This window comes from Felis catus, chromosome C1 (genome assembly GCF_018350175.1).
Source record: "Felis catus isolate Fca126 chromosome C1, F.catus_Fca126_mat1.0, whole genome shotgun sequence".
Lineage (NCBI taxonomy): Eukaryota > Metazoa > Chordata > Mammalia > Carnivora > Felidae > Felis > Felis catus.
Window position 1 is genome coordinate 191272494 of NC_058375.1, and position 17956 is coordinate 191290449.

Sequence of the window (17956 nt, forward strand, 5' to 3'; positions counted from 1 at the left end):
TTTAGGACTTTCTTTCCAACTACATCTAGAGGTGTCACTTTAATCCTTTTATTCTTGGGCCTCCGAGGTCTTTATCTGGCCCTGAGCTGACTCATCCCTCAGGCTTCCCTCCCAGATGTAGGAGAAAACCCCATCTGAACAGCCCCGGCCTGGGTTTGCCTGCCTCTCTTTGGGAAATGAATTTGCCCCAGGTGAAAGGTATTCACAAAATGGTTGGAGAAAGAAGTCCCTTGTTAACTCACCAAACAGGCTCAGTAGCTCAAACTTCACCAGGGTCAACTCCCCTTCAGTATGTGGAGACTGGCCTAAAGGGGTTTGCCCTTGAGTTCAACTCTCTTTTGCCTGGGCTGGACTCCTCTGAGACAGGACAGAGAGCATTTATGCTGTTCCACATAATACAGGGGGACACAATACAGGCCTCCAAGGTAATAGATGGTCAGAAGAAAGTCCAGCTCATTTCGGTTGGGGGTGTCTTTGTATTTAAGAAATGAAGGGCCCCCAAACCTGGATATGAAATATCCATTATCAAGAGGAGGTGTAGAGGGATTAAGTGTGTTTTCCTTACAAGTTTTACTGATATATTTCAAGAATTCAGTTCTCTCCAAGAAAAATAGGGACAGAAATTCTAGTATTTATCTTGGTGGATATATGTCTGCGCAAATGAGGTGTGATATTTTATGAGAGGGTGTGAAAGTGTGTGCGGGACTGAAGTGTGACTTTCTAATATGTCTACGTACCCGATATATGTGCAATATCCACGTTTGTGTGTGTTTCTGAGTGTGAGGGCCATCCACACAAGAATGTGAGTTTATAAATGTTTGGGTATCGAAAGGGTTAACCACACAAAAGCAAAGCAGATGTTTTAATGAGTTTTCAAAAATTTTAATAAAGCACCTTGATTTTCTTCGGATAAAGAAAGGACAGAAAGAGATGTGTTACTCCTTTATCTTTCAGTTAAGTTTTTACCGTGGAAAATACAACTACCAGCCATGGGTTCTGTGTCATTTAAAAGTGTTTTCTGAGTGGGAAAATGATTGCTCCTGGTGTGGATGAGAAACGAAACCTGCCTATGAGGAAGTTTCCTGTCTTTATTGCTGATGATGTGTGCCCGGACTAATTACTAAAAGCTTGAACGTGGTGGGGGGGGGGCGCCGAGTGGAAAATTGAGGAGGAGAAGTTCTTCTTTCAGGAGCAGCTGGGGAGAAGCAGGGCAGGGGTGGGAGAAGGAGGGAGAGAGGGTGGTTGATGTGGAAACCATAACAGTTACTAAACAGGAGCTCAGCTCAGGTTCCCTCCGATGAGGTCCGAGGCGAAAAGCGCGGTTTGGGGTGAGTGTGCGGCAGGGCAATACTCTTCAGCAAAATAGCTGGCAGAGGAGGGGAACCCAGTTGAAACTTCCCTCTCCTGCTAGCGTGGTAAGAGCAGCTGGTGATCGAAGCCCCCACACCGCTGCTTTCTCAGAGGGTCCCTCTCAGCCAGTTTCACGTGCCTGAATGAGCCGGCACCAATGGGCCACAACGTGACTTGCTGCGAGTTGTCGGGTGCCCGGCATGGCGGTGGCACGGGCACCGGGGCAGCCTGTGGGGGTTGGCTGCAGAGGAGTGGGCGGCACCGGGCCTCACTGCTGGCCTCCTCTCTGTCTGTGCGGGAGGGCTGGGCCCATTGTCCTGCTGGACTGGGGAGGGTGCGGGGGTCATTAGTTAGAGGATGATGTGGCCGCTGCTAGGCAGAGGAAATGGCCTGCTTTTGTTTTCCACCCAGTAGGAAGTGGAACCTGAATCCATTAGATTCTGGGCAGTTCAGCACAGCACAGTTTGAGCTCTCGGAGGCACGATGCCTAAAAGGCTACTTGTGTGGATTTGTGTGTCCCAACCACCATTGTGCGGCGTGCCCATCTTTTATGCATTTAAAGCCCGTCAGGCTGGTAATCTAAAGCAGAGGCCTGGAAGACAGTAATGCCAACAGACATGGGGGATAGTAAAGTGCACCTGTAGAGTTAAAAAATGCATGACCCTTTCCCTCAAAGAGTGAACACGGGAGAAAGACCCCGTCCTGTAGGGTGGCTGCTGAGCCGTAATACATAATTCACGGGCCCATGCTGCTCCATGCAGATGGCGATATTAAATCGTGATTGATGCTAAGAGAGGCATGCATCTCAGGAAGGTCTCCAGGAGGCTTCTGAATATTTCCAGGGCTCTTGTGCCTTCCCGTCTTCTGTTCTACTGTGGTATTAAGCAAAACCCCCATTCCCCAGGAACCCCTCCTGGGGATGACAGAGCTTCACTCCCCAGTACAGGAGATTCTTCAAATGTCAGCGCCCACCTTGTCTGCCTTTGAAGTCGCCCCCTCGCCTCCTGGCTCACGTGAAGCTGTTTACCTCCAGCCAGGCACCGCTGGGAAGGTGGGGGCCCTTACATCCCCTGCAGCCTCCTTTCAAATGGCTGGTTACTGGTTGCCGCCGGACAAAGCAGCAGCACACCCTGGTGGTGGTGACCGGGCAGGAGGGACAGTGGGTAGAAAGCGAGAGAAAAGCACAAAGCACTTTTGTCGAAACTCTGAGGTCAGAGCCAGTGAATTCTGCGATGCAGATTTTTTTCACTCGGTGTATAATGAAATAATAAATCAAATTTGTGGTGTATGTGGAATTAAATGTTTGGGGCTTTTGCTTTTTCTTTCTTAAAAAAAAAAGAAGAAGAAGAAGAAGCTAAAATCACCCTCCAGGGCCCGTTCTGGCCCAAAGCTGAAAATGCTTCCTTCCCCATCACATGTAATTGTTACCAGGCTCGGTTGTGGGTCGGCCCCACAAAACCACTGTTGTCAGTTCCTGGAGCCGTTACTTCTGGCTGCCTGGGCTGGGCTGGGCTGGGCTGGGAGACACCGAATGAAACGAAGGATTTATGAGATAAAGATAGAGATGAGAGGTTTGCACCAGAAGAAGGCGGGCCGAGGAGGGGAGACAGGAAAAGGCAGGGGGCATGTTATGTTTGCAGCTCTCTTGTTTTTGTTAATCTCAGACCATGTAATTAAGTATATTTATGATCATTTTCTGGAATATTTTAATTTGAGGAGTGTGTGCAATTGTGAGCACGTCTGTGTGTGTGTGTGTGTGTGTGTGCAGTTGGGTGAGTGGGGTGGGGAAGATGAGCTGAAATAATCTCTTCCACTGAATGAGTAAGTAGGTTAGTCTTCTGGACTGCCATAAAAGGTCTGTAAGACGGTTTTAATCAGCCACTGGTAGCGAAAAGAACCGGGGGGGGGGGCGGGGGGGGGAAGGCTGTAGCATATTTGAAGTTCTCTGGCTTCTTTGCCTTCTCTTTCAGACTCAGCCTGTGGAGGTCGTTTGAATTCCAAAGATGCTGGCTATATCACCTCCCCAGGTTACCCCCAGGATTACCCCTCCCACCAGAACTGCGAGTGGATTGTTTATGCCCCTGAACCCAACCAGAAGATCGTCCTCAACTTCAACCCTCACTTCGAAATTGAGAAGCACGATTGCAAGTAAGCACCATGCTGTGCCGTTGGGCATCCGTGAGCCACACTCCCACCACCTCCCGGGGCTCCCTCCCGCCACCTCTGACACCTAATGGCAGGACCCCCCCGACCCCAGCACCTGCTGAACAGTGACCCCGGTGGAGGGTTGGGAGGAAACCTCAAGCTGAGGTTCTCCTTCAGGGGAAATAAAAGCCCCGTGGATCCCATGGCATGGAAGAAAGAGCCTTCCCGAGTGAAGAGTGTAGGGAGTAGCCCCCCATCTTCAAAGGAGGCAGTGAGGGAGAAATCCATCTGGGGGCAGAGGCTGGACTACAGTAGGCCAGCTCTTGACTTTGGGATTTACTTTCCCCCTGGAGATCTCCCCATTTCCACCGCTGCCACCACATGTAGAAACCCCACGAGCTTCCTTGATAAACTAGTAGCCAGATCCCCCCCCCAGCGGAGACTAGCCCCGAAGGATCTGGCTGCTATTTGAGGAAGCAGCTGCAAGCGAGTTAAAAATCGGAGGCTACACTGGTAGGTCGAAGATTCACATTGACTCTTGTTGTCTGTGCTGTACCGGTTAGAGTCTCGAAGCCAGTGTTAGGGACTCAGTTAAGAGACTCCATTCTAATTGCTTTACAAATAGCAATCCATCCAGTCCTCACAGTGGCCCTGGGAAGCGGGTGCTATCAGGACTTGTATACTGAAGCCCAGAGAGGTTGTCAGTCACCCAAGACAGCTCAGCTGGTCTCACAACGTCAGCCCTGCCGCCTTGGGAATGTGTAGCTTGGGAGATACCAAGTGGACATTTGTACAACTGTGAGTGCTTTAGAAATGCCTCCTTGACACCGAGGTCCCTTAAATGAAGGGGAAGGGGAAGGTAGCATTGTAATGTCAAGAATGTGAATGTGCTTTGTACCGTCTAGCGGGCTCTATCTGAAAGTCCTTGCTCATTGAAACAATAGCGCGAGTTTTCCGTGCGGAAAAGAGTGTGCCGACGATCACGTTCTGCTCCAAATGTGCACCTGTGATGTGCCAGTGCCCTGATGGGTGTTCAGTGTCCCCTTATGATTCACGAGCAGTCTGGACATTCCTTGTGACCAAGGTGTTGCAAGTACTGAAAAGTTAACGGGGCCAGCGGGCGAGAAAGGTGCAAGGGAGCAGGGCCTACGTCCAGGCCAGCGCGTCCTTGTGCAGGAGACAGACCCCTCTTTAACCAGGTAGCCCTGGTGGGAGCCCAGGTAGCCCTATGAGGTGGTGAATCGATGGCATCGTTATCCTCCTGGGACTGCTTCACACCTACATAATGGCTTTCTCCTAGCGAGAGGTAGTCTTCACGGAAAACCCGAGGGTTTCCGGGATGGATGAGGCCTCATGTGACGAAGAGTCATAAGATGGGTTTTCTAATCCCAGACCTACTCTTGACCCAGTGGATGACTTAGGGTAACTCATAAGTTCCTCTTTGTCTGAGTTAAATGCTCAGCCTGATAATACTTTTACGGCATCTCAAGCCTGCTGATTCCCCGCAGTGGACGTTAGCAAGGGTGTCTGTTAGAAGAGCTCCTCTGTCGGGTGTCTTTGCTCCTGGTGCCTTTGGCTGGGCTGCAGACGGCTGGCACGGACTGAAGCGTGATGCACAGAGAGCTTGGGTCTGGGCTCAGGGAAATTTGACTAAGCACCTCTGTCGACTGAGGGCCAAATTCTGTTATGCTTATGCCAGCAAATCTCCCAGGGAAATTGCTAAGAGGTCGTCTTATGTATATTCATAGTGGCAGCGGGGAGAAGGCATGGCTCTGGGAAGGAAAAAGTCGGGGAGCTGGTGAGCGTGACTTAACACGTGTTGGGAAGCGTGAAAGGCCAGGAAAACACGCTCCTGCCCTGTTTGGGGCTGCAGGGTCCACCTTCCCCACACAGGACTCAGCCCTAGGGATGGGGAGAACTCAGGTCGCTGGAGTTTCTGGCAGCAAAAAGGGGACAAGGATGTTGCCTCGCACTCGACTTGGAGCAGGGGAAGCAGGCAAGTTACAGGTTATCATCTGGCTTATCATCCCTACTAAGTAGCTTCCTGTTTTCCTCCCCACTCCCCCGTGGATGCTTCCGGCTTGAACCAAAAAGGTCAGGAAGGTCAGAGAAAAATCTTTCTGGGGTCTCTTTTCCCCAGCGCCAAATTGGCAAGAAGGCTCTGTTGGGGTCAAGCCTCCGCTACTTAACCTCATCCTTAATTCTCTCTCCCTCCCCCGTTTCCCCTCCTCTCCCTGTCTCCCTGTCACTCTTGTCAATTTTTGTATTTAGAAAGACACATCCGGTTTTCTGAAGTCTCTCACTCTGCAAGGTATTTTTAACATTCCCCGGCCGTTTGCATTCAGAGTAAGTGGGCTCCTCCTCCCCCCCCACCCCCACTGCCTCGTGTCACTTGCTTGTGAGAGGAACAATTAGCCTAATTGAAGTCCTCGAAGTTCTGTCTTGTTCCTCCTCTCTTGCCCTCTCTCCTTTTCGTTCCAAGGGAGCTCCTGGGTTTGGAAAGCACTTAGTACCGAAGGAAATTAGACTCCTTTCTCTTTTCATTTCCGGTGCATGCTTCGAATTGGACTTGGCTCTCGAGGCCCATAGCGTGGATGCTCACCAAGAGAAAACTGCCAAAGCCGTCCTCCTGGTGAGAGGGCTTAGCGGCAGCACCCCTGCAAAACAGGGAAGTGAGTGAGAGCGGCAGAAGAAAGCCAGCCCCACCGTGGAGAAAGGGCGGCGGCCAGCACCTCCCCCTCGTGTTTTCCCTTCTCCCTCCTGTGTATGGGGTCAACTGCAGCGGTTGCCCCGTGAGCCAGGAACAGGCCCCAGCCAGTGGCCCCTGGACCCTTGGCTCCCTGTCCCTTAAAATCGACAACCCAAAGGTCAAGGCCGTTGATGAATCAACTCCAGACAGACCTTTTCCCCCCAACGGTCACTTATTAATTTGGTTCCACTTAAGCCTACTGTCTGCTTGGAAACTTTCACTCACAAGCCTCAACTTTGCCTGAGTCAGTGCAATCCAAGGCCACCGCCATCTGTGGTGAGGTCCCCAACTCCTCCCACGGGCTGTTAGCAGGCATCCAAACCCCCAGCGCCCACAGGCTGCTCTGGGGCCTGTTCACCACCGGCTGTGGGCAGAGACCAGAGGCCCCGGTGGCCCTGCCACGTTGATGTGGCCGAGTTACCAAAGGGCAGGACTCAGGGCCATCTGAGCAAACAGGCAGAAGCCACCCATTCCCTGTGGTGAGGAAGAGAATACCGCTGCCTTTCACCTGAGTCATCAGACAAGAGGCTGAACATTAGGGCTTTAGGAACAGATGTACACAGAGTTGAATCTTTCTCTATTTCTGAAATCTAAAATATATACGTCTTTTAAAAGCCCCCACCTGGGTGTGAGACACAGCTTATTCATGAGTCCTCATGTGGGCGTGGCACCCGACCGCATCCCAGGGGCTCAAAGGAAACCAAAACCAAGAGTCTGGGTCCCGTTAAGAGTGGGTCATTTCCAGATGGGTGTCTTGAAAAACGTGCTTCGTGGGGCGCCTGGGCGGCTCAGTCGGTTAAGCGTCCACCTTCAGCTCAGGTCGTGATCTCACGGTCTGTGAGTTCGAGCCCCGCGTCGGGCTCTGTGCTGACAGCTCAGAGGCTGGAGCCTGCTTCGGATTCTGTCTCCCTCTACCTCTCTGCCCCTCCCCCACTCACGCTCTGTCTCTCAAAATACGAATAAACGTTAAAAAAAAATTTTTTTTAAGTAAAAACAAAAACGTGCTCCACAGAGTGCACAAACCACCAGAAAAACCTGAAAGAACATTGCTTGTTAAAAAAAAAGTCTTGTTAAAAAACATTTTTTGCTAAAAAACCCACAAGAAGTTTACGCTAACGATTTTATGTGTGTTCAGCGCAGCAGCATCTTATTTACCTCGCGGCACTGAAGAGTGGCGCTGAATCCGAGTGGAATTTTTAGATACTCAAGCATACTCCTTTAAGCTCTAATGTCCTTTTTTGAAAGAATTTCTGATAGAGAACATTCTAAATCATGTGCCACACTTCCCTGTCTTCTTAAACAAAACCAGTACTAAGGGGAGTCAACTTTTTCTTGATGATTCAGGCTTCTAATTTTAAACCTCACTTTATGTGACAGAGGTCAGGTACTGTCCTAGTTCGATCAGACAGGTTGAGATTTGAGTGTTGGTTGACCATTTCAACTTCCCAGGGCTCAGTTTCCTCGTCTGCAAAAGTGTGACGATACCTGCATTGCAAGGTTCCTGCATCTGGATACACGATGAATTAGCCACCGCGTGGGCATCTTTGTACTTTGCCATGGGGACGTGTGTGGCTTTTTTCTATCAGTACTGTTGCTGTCACTTCCTGTTATGTGTACCCCTGCCTCCTGGACCCTTCCTCTCTTGGCTTGTTTTACTCTTTTATTGTGTCGTACAGATTTTGCTTCAGGAGGTCTTGCTGTCTATCGGGAAGTTTTGGTTCTGGGGTCTCAGCTCTGCCCCAAGCCAGTGTAACCCCAGGGCCGGCACGTCTGGTTGGCTTCCGTTGGCCAAGCTCATGGCACAGCCGGGACTGAGGCACACCCCCAGGGACAAAGTATAAGAACAGCAGTGCTCGGGGTCCCCGGCATCGATGGAGATGCTCAAGGCTGAAACCATCCCCTGAAGGCCACCCATGTTCTGCATATTTGAGGTTTAGGGACATTTGGCCTCTAGCTAAGTGTCCTGGATAAGCAAGGTGCTCTTGTATTTATTTACGGCCAGAGGAGCCCTCTAAATCTTAGAAGATGTGTCTGTTTCTACTAAAGTAGCGGGCGATATCTTTGAAAGGTAGCGGTTTCCCAGGCTGATAAATTGATGATAGTAAACAGAGGGAACAGACCAGACCTCAATAGTCTAGCCCCTCCCCACCCAGCCAGCAATGATTTTCTGCACTCAGTGAGCAGCCTTGATTCCAGTCAACAGCCAAAGACAAGCTTACATCTGTATGAGATCTGTGAGCACCCAGTGCTTGGACCCTCCTCCCTCTCCCCTCCCTAGTGTCCAGCTGCGCACTCCCCTCCTCTTCCCCTCCATTTCCTTGATTCCTCTAGTTCTTTTATGGGTCCCAATGCCAAGCTCCCAGAGCATTGTGTATTGCCTTGATTTGCTGGCTTGCCTTTGGTTCCTATGCGGTCAATATGTTGTATTCTGAGCGTGTAAATCCTCTAAGGGCATGGACCACATACTTCATTTCTAGACACCTGGTCTTGGAATACCAAGCAGGCACGTGCAAATGATTGTTTCCCTGGTATTTTTACATCTGCGATGCCAGGACATAGGTCAGCATGGCATGAACCTGCGTTGAAAGGCAGACAGCGCTGTCTTCCCCATTCGCCCAGCTTGTGATGTGACATAGTAACAACGGGAAGATGAGACACGGGCTTACTGAAGTCACTAGGCTCTCTGTGACTCGGCTTTTCACCACCCAAATGGCAACAGATGATGCATTCACTCATAGTTATTAAACACCCGTGATGCGCCACGAGAGATGATAGCATTGGGAACGCAGCGATGGCAAATGTATTCTTTGCCTTCGTGGCACTTCGAGTTTGGGAGCAAGTGGAAAAAAAATGTGGTTATTCATGATAAAGCTACTACATCTGAAGCATCACCCCTGAGCCTGGCCCTTTGCTAAGTGCTTCACGTATATCATCTCATTTGATCCTTGCTTCCAAAAAATGCGAAGTCACTGTTACTCTTCCCATTTTCCAGAAGAAGGAACTTGGGCTTAAAGCAGTTAAGCATCTGGCCCCAGGTCCCATTCACGGAAAAAGGCAGAGAAGGGATTTGAAGCCAGAATGCCCTACTTTGCAACCTGGGCTGTTCGCTCTTATGCTCTGTTGCCCACCCCCGCAGCACTGTGCCTGCTGACTGGGGATACGGCATAGGCGAGTAATGTGAGCCCACAGCCCTGAGACCCAGCCTAGGCTGGGGAGATCAGGGAAGGCTCCCTGGCAGAAGCGACGGCTGCACCAATCCCAAAGAAGTTAGGCAGACAGAGGGGGAGTGTGTGCGCCCTGGCTCTCCAGGTGGAGAAAATCATGCCAAAGATAAGAAGGGGAAAGAATTTGATGCCTTTGGGAACAACAGTAATTGAAGGGCCATCCTTGTGACTTGCTGATCAACAGAACTTCTCAGTGAAGAGGTGCCTAAGCAATGCTATTGAATTTTATTTCCTGGCCAGGCGTCTACCATCTCAGAGAAGGGGCTGGGTCAGGAAGTAGGAAAAACTAAGATCTTAAGGACTCTCTGCTGCTCTCCCCCTCCCTGGCCGTCTTTACAATTTTGTACTCTATATCCAGGGATCCACGCCCCCCCCCTACCCCGAGTTAATGCCTGAATGTGGGGTTTGGCCTGGAAAAGTCCAGAAAACACTGGATTAAACTCCACTTGCCAGTTTACTCCTACACAGTACCCTCTCTGAACACGTGTCTCTTTCCTAAGAATAGAGGGCAGGAGGCCACATTGCCCAACTGGAGGTGTGGTTTCGGCTGGTGTCCACCTGAGGCTCTGGAAATCGAAGCAGAGTATAAATTCTCTGGTTCAGGAGAGTGTCTTGCACTCAGGAGAGAGCCTCAGGTTGATTACTCATGACATTATTATAGATTTACTGCCTGCCCAACCACAGAAATATTCTGATTCCCCCAAGGAACCAACGAGCAGCAATATTCTTCTGTATTGCAACAACCCTGCCTAATGACAGAAACAGATCCCCCTGCAGGTACGTGGTGCAATAACGGGACGGTCCTGCTGACTGGAGCTCAGCTGGCAGCAGACCCCAGCTCACCAACCTTGACCAAGGACTCCACCCAGCAACTTAACTTGCTAGAGAAGTGGGAAGAAAAAAAAAAAAATCACAGACTGTTCTCCTCCTCCTACCAAGGTTAAAGAGCAGTTGGGACAAGGGTTATTTTTGGCAGTTTGTTTTTAAATATGCGATGTTGCAATCACAACTCTCCAAATGCAAGCTTCGCTGTGGATGTCCTTCCTAACAATGCGTTTTTATCTCCTGATTGAGAAAATCACTTGAGGTTTTCTCATACACAATCCCACTTGTTCTGCCTCTCAACCCTGGCACCTTCTCTGAAGCCAGAGGTCCCAGAGGGCAGGCATCTTACCCCATGTAACTGCGTGTAATTCTCCCGGCTAATTACACCGGGTGAGAGTCTGTCTTCAGAAATTCAGTGGGAGCTCAGGGTGTGGAGGGGATAGAGAGGAGAAGGAAATAGACCGAGTGAAGAAATCAGATTTTTCTAAAAAGGGATTTGTGTATTTGCCTATAGTTATAAGTCCTATAGAAAATAATGTGTTCTCTTTGTCCTTTTCGGTGACAGGGGGATTGAAACCTTTGGATTAAGAGAAACTCAATAGATAATTTAATTCCATTCTTGTACTTCTGCCTGGATAAATCATCCCCGAAAAAAAATATATACATATTAGCTGCCCTTGTCTTTCCCTCTAGAAAAGAGCTTCCATAATCGACCTTCATTATAAAACCTAGGGCCTCACAACTCATCTCAGTGATTGCAGAGTAGATGGTTGTATTTAATTTACATAATCAGAATTTTTTTCCTAGAGGGAAAATCCCTGAAAAATGTTAGCTGGGTCAGAATAAAATTTTAAAAAAGAAGACAGAAACACATGTGAACCGGGCTTAGGTTTGGAGAGCTGGCAAAGGACTTCATGCGATAAAATCCACACGATTCTATATGCTTTTTATCCCCCCTAACTTTGTAGCCAAGCATCCTGGCGGTCTGTGTATATAATGGACCGGGTACTGCTGTTGTTCCCATTTAACAGGTGGAAACACCGAGGCCCTGAGCGATCTCACAGACAGTAAGGGTAGAGCTGGGATTGGAAAGCCACCCCCGAAGCTGCCTTTATTTACCTAGAGCTGTCACCTGCTGTTCCCGTCCTTAGGTATTTGGGGCCTCTCTGATTTCCTTAGACATCCTTGACGAGTCTTTTCCTGTCCTCTGCTGTTTTTTATTCCTTTTCTTTGCCTCTTTCTGCCATGCAGTCCCCTCTGGATGCCAGCAGGGCAGTCAAGGAGAGAGAGATCTGTGACTTTAAATACAGGGTGGAGGCCTGCCTCTCGGTCGATGGTCTCCTCTGCCCCCCTGTCATCCACCTCCCGGTCCCCTCCAGCCCCCCTCGCCATCCTCTTCAAATCCTCTGCCATCCCCCCACCGCCTCACTCTGCAGCTGGAATCTGAAGATGTGAGGGCTAGTAATAGAGTGTCAGCGGAAGTAATTGATTCCTCACACAGAGAGAATTCTCCTGCCTTCAGTGTCAATGGAGCTGAACCAGAGTCTTGGAGGTGAGCGAGACATGTAAACAGTCCATGGCTGAGCTGTCAGGGCGAAGCCAGACACACCGGAGAGTGAGCGAGCGGGAGAACAGTGGAACAAATAATTGTTTTATTGGGAAGGAAAGGAGTAAATAATATTTCAGCCCAGGAATTGGCAGTTTGAAGGAGACGGTTGAGAGCTTGAAGCAGAAGGAATCGTGATGCAGGTTTTAATGGAAGAGTTTTTCTTTGTCTCAAGGTAGGAGGTTTCGTCCCCACGCCCCCCCCCTTTCTCCCATTATCATCATTATTATCATTAAAATAATTACCGTAACAATTACGGTTGATGAGACCTGGAGTTTATAGAGCACCTTTCATCTGAAAGTTCAAAGTGATTTATCTATGTGTCATCCCTTTGAGAGTGGTAGGAGGGTAAGAAAGTTGGGGGTTTTTTTGGGTTTTTTTTGTTTTGTTTTTTTTTTTTTCATTTTTGGTCTTCTCCACTGGAAAACTGAGGTCCAGGCAGATTCGGGATTCGGTCTAAGCCTCGGGCCAGGCGGCTGGGTTCCGTGTTGGGGGGGGACTGACTCCTCTTCTGGGGGTCTCTGCTGCCCTCCTGCCCACCAGGCCCCTTACCTTGTGTGGCCCTCACAGCTCACCCCTGGCACCAGCGTTCCCCCCCCCCCCCCGACGGCGTGAGGGCCGTGCAGCCAGGCAGCCAGCAGCTCCTGCCCAAAGCAAGCAGCCCGTGACAGCTGTAGGATGTATAAAGGTCCTTCACGGTCTGACTCAGCCTGCTCCCATCCTGCTGGGAGACTGCCTGCAATCTGGTTCCCTTTCTCCTAGAAGGTGGCGTCCTTTCTAGACCTGTTTCCTCCTGGTCTTGTGGAACCTCCGGCCAAGAGAACCCGGTATTCCCGAACGTTCCCTCCTTCCACCCCCGACAGATGCCGGCCAGTTCTTTCAGAATAGAGGGCCGTGTCTGTGACGGGGAGCGGCGCGTGTTTCCACGTGCACCGGGTAGAGGGGGCTGCTTTTGCGCCTGTTGCGGCCACAGTGCCTGCACAACACAGCCGTCGAGGAGAGCACAGTTAGCCAGCGGCGGCTTGAGAGGTGGAAGCCGTTCCAGCCGACTGGCCACCGAGTACTATATTCAGAATCTCCACCCTGGCGTGGCAGCAGCCCTTCCTGCTTGGACATCCGCGCAGGCCCGTCATTTCCACACCAAGGTGCTTTTTTTGCACAATGGCGACAAGTCTGCCTCTGGAGCCCGGAGAGGCTCTGAACTCGGTAACCTGAAGCTTGCAGTGAGTGAAATCCAAGGACGGGGCCCATCACACCAGCCACGTACTCCCAAATTGTCCCCTGCTTGCATTTCTGCGTGGTACATTTTTCAGGCAAGCTTTGTATTTTCTAAGTTTTGTTATGGAGGCTGGATGCCAGCAAAGGGGGGGGTAGAAAAAACGGTCGGGAGCCCAAACCTTTAGAAAAACATTTTTCTGACGCAGCGTTTGGTTCCCCGGTGCCCAGTGTGCCTCATTCCCAGCAGGCTCCCATTTTTCGGACAGATGGGAAGGTTATGATTTGCTCTCACAATTAGACCCTCTGGGAGCCAGGGTTAGTGAGCGCCTGTTCCAGGGGGAGCTGCCTGCCCGGCCAAAGGCAAGGATGCCGCCAGCATGCCAAGCCCTGGGACGGTGTGCTCTGATTTCCCCTTCGTGGATACCAGTCACAGAGGCATGGTTCCTATTTATGAGATGAGGCAAACTGAGGCACGCAAGCTTGACTGACCCAGGCCAGTGTAGGACAGTGTAGGCAGTCTCTGGCCTTGCTGGGGTTCACCTTCCCATCCAAGCGCCAGCCTACTGGTAAACAGACATAAATTATGGGCTCCTCTTACCTCCTTCCCACTCTAGTATCGTTACCAAATGCTAACAAGGGGCCCTTTAAGCTAACTGCAGAGTGAGGATTTTATAGACGTGTACAGCAAACAGAAACCCAACCGTCGTGCCGAAAAGAGCCTGCCCAGCAGCCTTAAACTTCACATTGGCACTGCTTGCCTAGAAAATCAGTCCTTGCATAAGCAAACACGTTCCACCCAAGCCAGCCTCCAGAGTGCTCGCTGGCCCGGGAGTGGAACAGATCTGTGTCCACACAGCCTCAGGAATGCGTCTTGCTGGGGAGCCAGGTCAGTGGGGGAAGCGGTGTTCAGCCGGGGGGTCAGGGGAAAAGTGCCGGAGGCTTTGTGGCGTGCCCTTAATTCTCCGAAAGTTCATCCTCAGTGAGATCTATCAGACGCCCTGTCTGGAGCGGCCTCCTTCCTCACGTCGCGAGGCGTTCTTGGCAGCCTGCTCCGTCAGGAACAATGAGATCGGCAGGCCCCTCTCCATCATCCCAGGGCTTCTGCGGAAAACAACCAGCAATTATAAATAGATGTTATTTGTAGTTTCCATTTTCTTGCCTTCAAGGTTTTCTGGAATCATTCCTTCGGTTTGTTTTGGGTTATTTTCTTCACATACTTCCTTTGCTGGGTGGTCAGATTTCCTCCTTTCTAAAGAGGCACGGTGACCCTGGCTGTGCGGGGACTGCGGATAACCTCCACGTATCAGAGATTTGTGGTGGGAAGAAATGAAGGAAGAAAATGAAACTGCCAGCAGTCACTGTTAAAAAGGCAGCAGCACCGACACAAATACGCAAACAGATGTAGCGTCTTGGCACCGTTTTGAGTCCCGTAGTTATCTCACAAATGATAACAATAACAACAGTAATAATAGCCGCAATAATGATGAACATTTCTTTACTGAGTACTTGCTCTGTGCCAGGCACTGTGCTGAGCTGTTGACATGCATTAACTCACCAAACAGAGGGAGGCTGGGTGGTTGTTCAAGACCCACCTGTAGGTGGGGAGCGGGGCGGGGGGTGGGGGGGGGGGGTGGGGAGGGGAAAGGCACAGGTTGTTTGATTTTAGCCTGGGCTCAGAAACATGAGATGGAAAGGAAATCGCAAAAACTCAAGTGACTGAAGCACTATTGATGGATTTGTACGGAAGGAGGATTTTTAGAAACCCCCACTGCTAGCACTGAGGTTGGGGGGGGGGGGCACCGAGACTGTCTCTACCATTATGACTTTTCATTCCATCTCCACGTGTTCAGTTTCCACGACGTTACGTGTATGTAACCTTTCTCTCCCCCACGTCCGCCACCCCGCTTTATAAAAACAGGAGGAGTAGTGAAAATAGCCCGTGTCTCCCGGTGACTTTCTAAGGCACCCGGGACTCTTCTGGGCTTGTATGTACTTTGGCAGTCCTTCCCACAATCCCATAAGGTGGGGACTATTATTTTTTCCATTTTATAGATGAATAGACTGAGATTCAGAGAGGTGAAATGCCTTGCCTGCAGTCAGGCCACTAATGAGTGCTGGAAACTGGATGGGTGTACCCACAAAGCCCATGTACTACACTTCTCAGAACACACACGCTTATTTATAGACAGATATGTTTCTGTATAACAGTGATTTAAGATTATTTTTGTCGCAGACCTAGGAAAATGTGCACATACACAAACACAAAATTTCTGCGTTTGACTTGTAGGGTTCCCTCACCTACTGAAACTCATCTGTGGACCCTACTGGAAATCCACGGGCTTAAGAATACATGCTCTAGATGATACTTTAAGAGCTTATAAATACACAGGGTACTGTTTTCTCACTCGATGGACCATATGTTCACATATGGGTATATATGCGCTTATAAAAATACTTCACTTGCAAAAATTAATATGTTATCCCATCTGAACACTTAAAAGCAGAGCTGGGTGGATCTTGAAACCATGAATTCCAAATCTGCTCACTGCTTCTATTGGTACGATTTGTCTATTAATTTTGGCAAGTCCTGTGGGCTTTGTTTAAACAAAACAGCTAAATAAAAAGAGCAAGATTCTGTTAAGTTTCTAACTGAAACCAGGCGGTTTCTTTCTACCCAGTACCTTCTAACGGTATTGTACTGTGGCAATCTGTTATTCTTACTGCGCTCAGATCTTTATCCACTAGTGAGACAAAAGAATGGAGGCGAGGCCAGTTTGCCCAACGGTGAGACCACCCGGGGGTAAAGCCTGCCTCAGACTTGGGCAGGTCACTTGGCCTCTCTGAGCCTCAGTTTCTGCATCTGTAAACGGGTGGCAGCTATAACAGGGTGTGGTGCGTATTCACTGAGGATTAAACCAAGGACTATCTAAACAGGGGTCCAGCCCATAATAAATGCTCAATAAATGATCGGTGCTTCTTCCCGTTGATATTCCCGTTGAAGTTCCAGCTTCGTATGAAATGGGTAGCCCCAATGAAAGGGAGAAATTCCAGGAAATGACAATTGCTACTTAAAAAAATGTGCCCTGACAGTGAGCTACTTTGTCCATTGAGGCTGGATTTCACTATTGAGCTGGAGACCAGGTGACCTGCCTTTGGCCTTGAATGGACCAGAGACTTCAGCATCCTGCAGACCTGCCCACGGTCTCTTTGTGTCTTAGGCAGCTTCTTCACCGAGAAGTTGTACATGACAGCATTGTTTTTTCCTCCTATTTTTCCCTGCAGGTTTTAATGTAAGGATTAATAAGACAGTGTTTGTAGATGTCTTTGAGCTTCCCAGAAGAAAGGCACTCCAGGAGGTGGTAAATTCTCTGGCCTCCATAATCTACTCATGAAATATGGAACTTTGAAAGTGTGAGAAAAATCTCAAATCACTTTGACAGCATTTTAATTATAGTTGATTTGTTTGCCGCTAATAGTGAAAATGCTGTCAGCATGATTTGAGATGTTTCTTCCACTCAAAATGTTATATTTCGTGTTTTCGAGTCATGAGGCAACATTTCGGTTTCCAGATAAAACCAGAATAGCTCATGGGGCGCCTGGGTGGCGCAGTCGGTTAAGCGTCCGACTTCAGCCAGGTCACGATCTCGCGGTCCGTGAGTTCGAGCCCCGCGTCAGGCTCTGGGCTGATGGCTCGGAGCCTGGAGCCTGTTTCCGATTCTGTGTCCCCCTCTCTCTCTGCCCCTCCCCCGTTCATGCTCTGTCTCTCTCTGTCCTAAAAATAAATAAACGTTGAAAAAAAAATTAAAAAAAAAAAAAAAAACAGAATAGCTCAGGGAATGTGTTAGAACACAAAGGCAAAGTCCACAAAATGGACCCAGTGTAGCCAACCCCTCAGGAAACGTCATCACAGAGTGAATTCTTCAGAATTCACCAACCTTAGGTCCCTCATCCGTTTACTCACTCCACAAAAAACTGTGAGCCCTCCAGGCACTGTGCAAGCACGAGAGGTTCAGCAGCACAAAGGTGAGATCCTTGCCCTCATGGAGCCTTCAATCTAGTGAGGACACAGATTCTAAACAAATAAACAAGTATATTGACGAGACCTGTACCGATGAATAGCTCTAAAGGCAATAAGACGGTGGTGAGCTAGAGAATAAGGGTATGCTGTCTGAAATAGGGTGGTCAGGGCAGGCTTCTCTGAGGAGGTGACATTTGCCCTTAGAAGGATGAGACGGCACCAGCTGTAGAAAAAGGTAGCAGAGGGGCGCCTGGGTGGCGCAGTCGGTTGAGCGTCCGACTTCAGCTAGGTCACGATCTCGCGGTCCGTGAGTTCGAGCCCCGCGTCGGGCTCTGGGCTGAGGGCTCGGAGCCTGGAGCCTGTCTCCGATTCTGTGTCTCCCTCTCTCTCTGCCCCTCCCCCGTTCATGCTCTGTCTCTCTCTGTCCCAAAAAATAAATAAACGTTGAAAAAAAAAAAAGAAAAAGGTAGCAGAGTGTCACAGGCAGAGAGAAGAGCAAGTGCAAAGGCCCAGAGGCTGGAAGGAGCTTGCCATGTGCAGAGTGTGAGGTCTTAATCATTTGTGATACAAGTAGCATAAAAGGAGGCACTGACTGATTGGCAAAGGTTGTGGCTTCAGGATTTGGGTGTGCACAGGGGCTCTGACGTGTAGTGGATCTTCTAGCACGGGCTCCGTTGGCTAACCCAGCGTTTTGGTGGCCTGCTGGGAAGCGTCAAGTGTGGATAGAGTTGTGGAAAGCAGAAAGCCCCTTTTCATGTTGGCCTTAGTGACGAGAGGAAGGATGAGACTGTTGCTTTTTCATACCTCTCCCGCGGTCTCTG

At 49.7% G+C, this 17956-nt stretch overlaps 1 protein-coding gene across 5 annotated transcripts in view; it reads left to right on the forward strand.

The window, feature by feature from the left end:
* Positions 1-17956, forward strand: part of NRP2 (neuropilin 2) — a 116910-nt gene that overhangs the window by 12572 nt on the left and 86382 nt on the right. For all 5 annotated transcript variants that reach the window (XM_045034364.1, XM_045034365.1, XM_006935486.5 and 2 more), the window contains exon 2: positions 3321-3498. In XM_045034364.1, coding sequence (XP_044890299.1) covers positions 3321-3498 — 178 coding nt within the window. The remainder of the gene's footprint in view (positions 1-3320; positions 3499-17956) is intronic.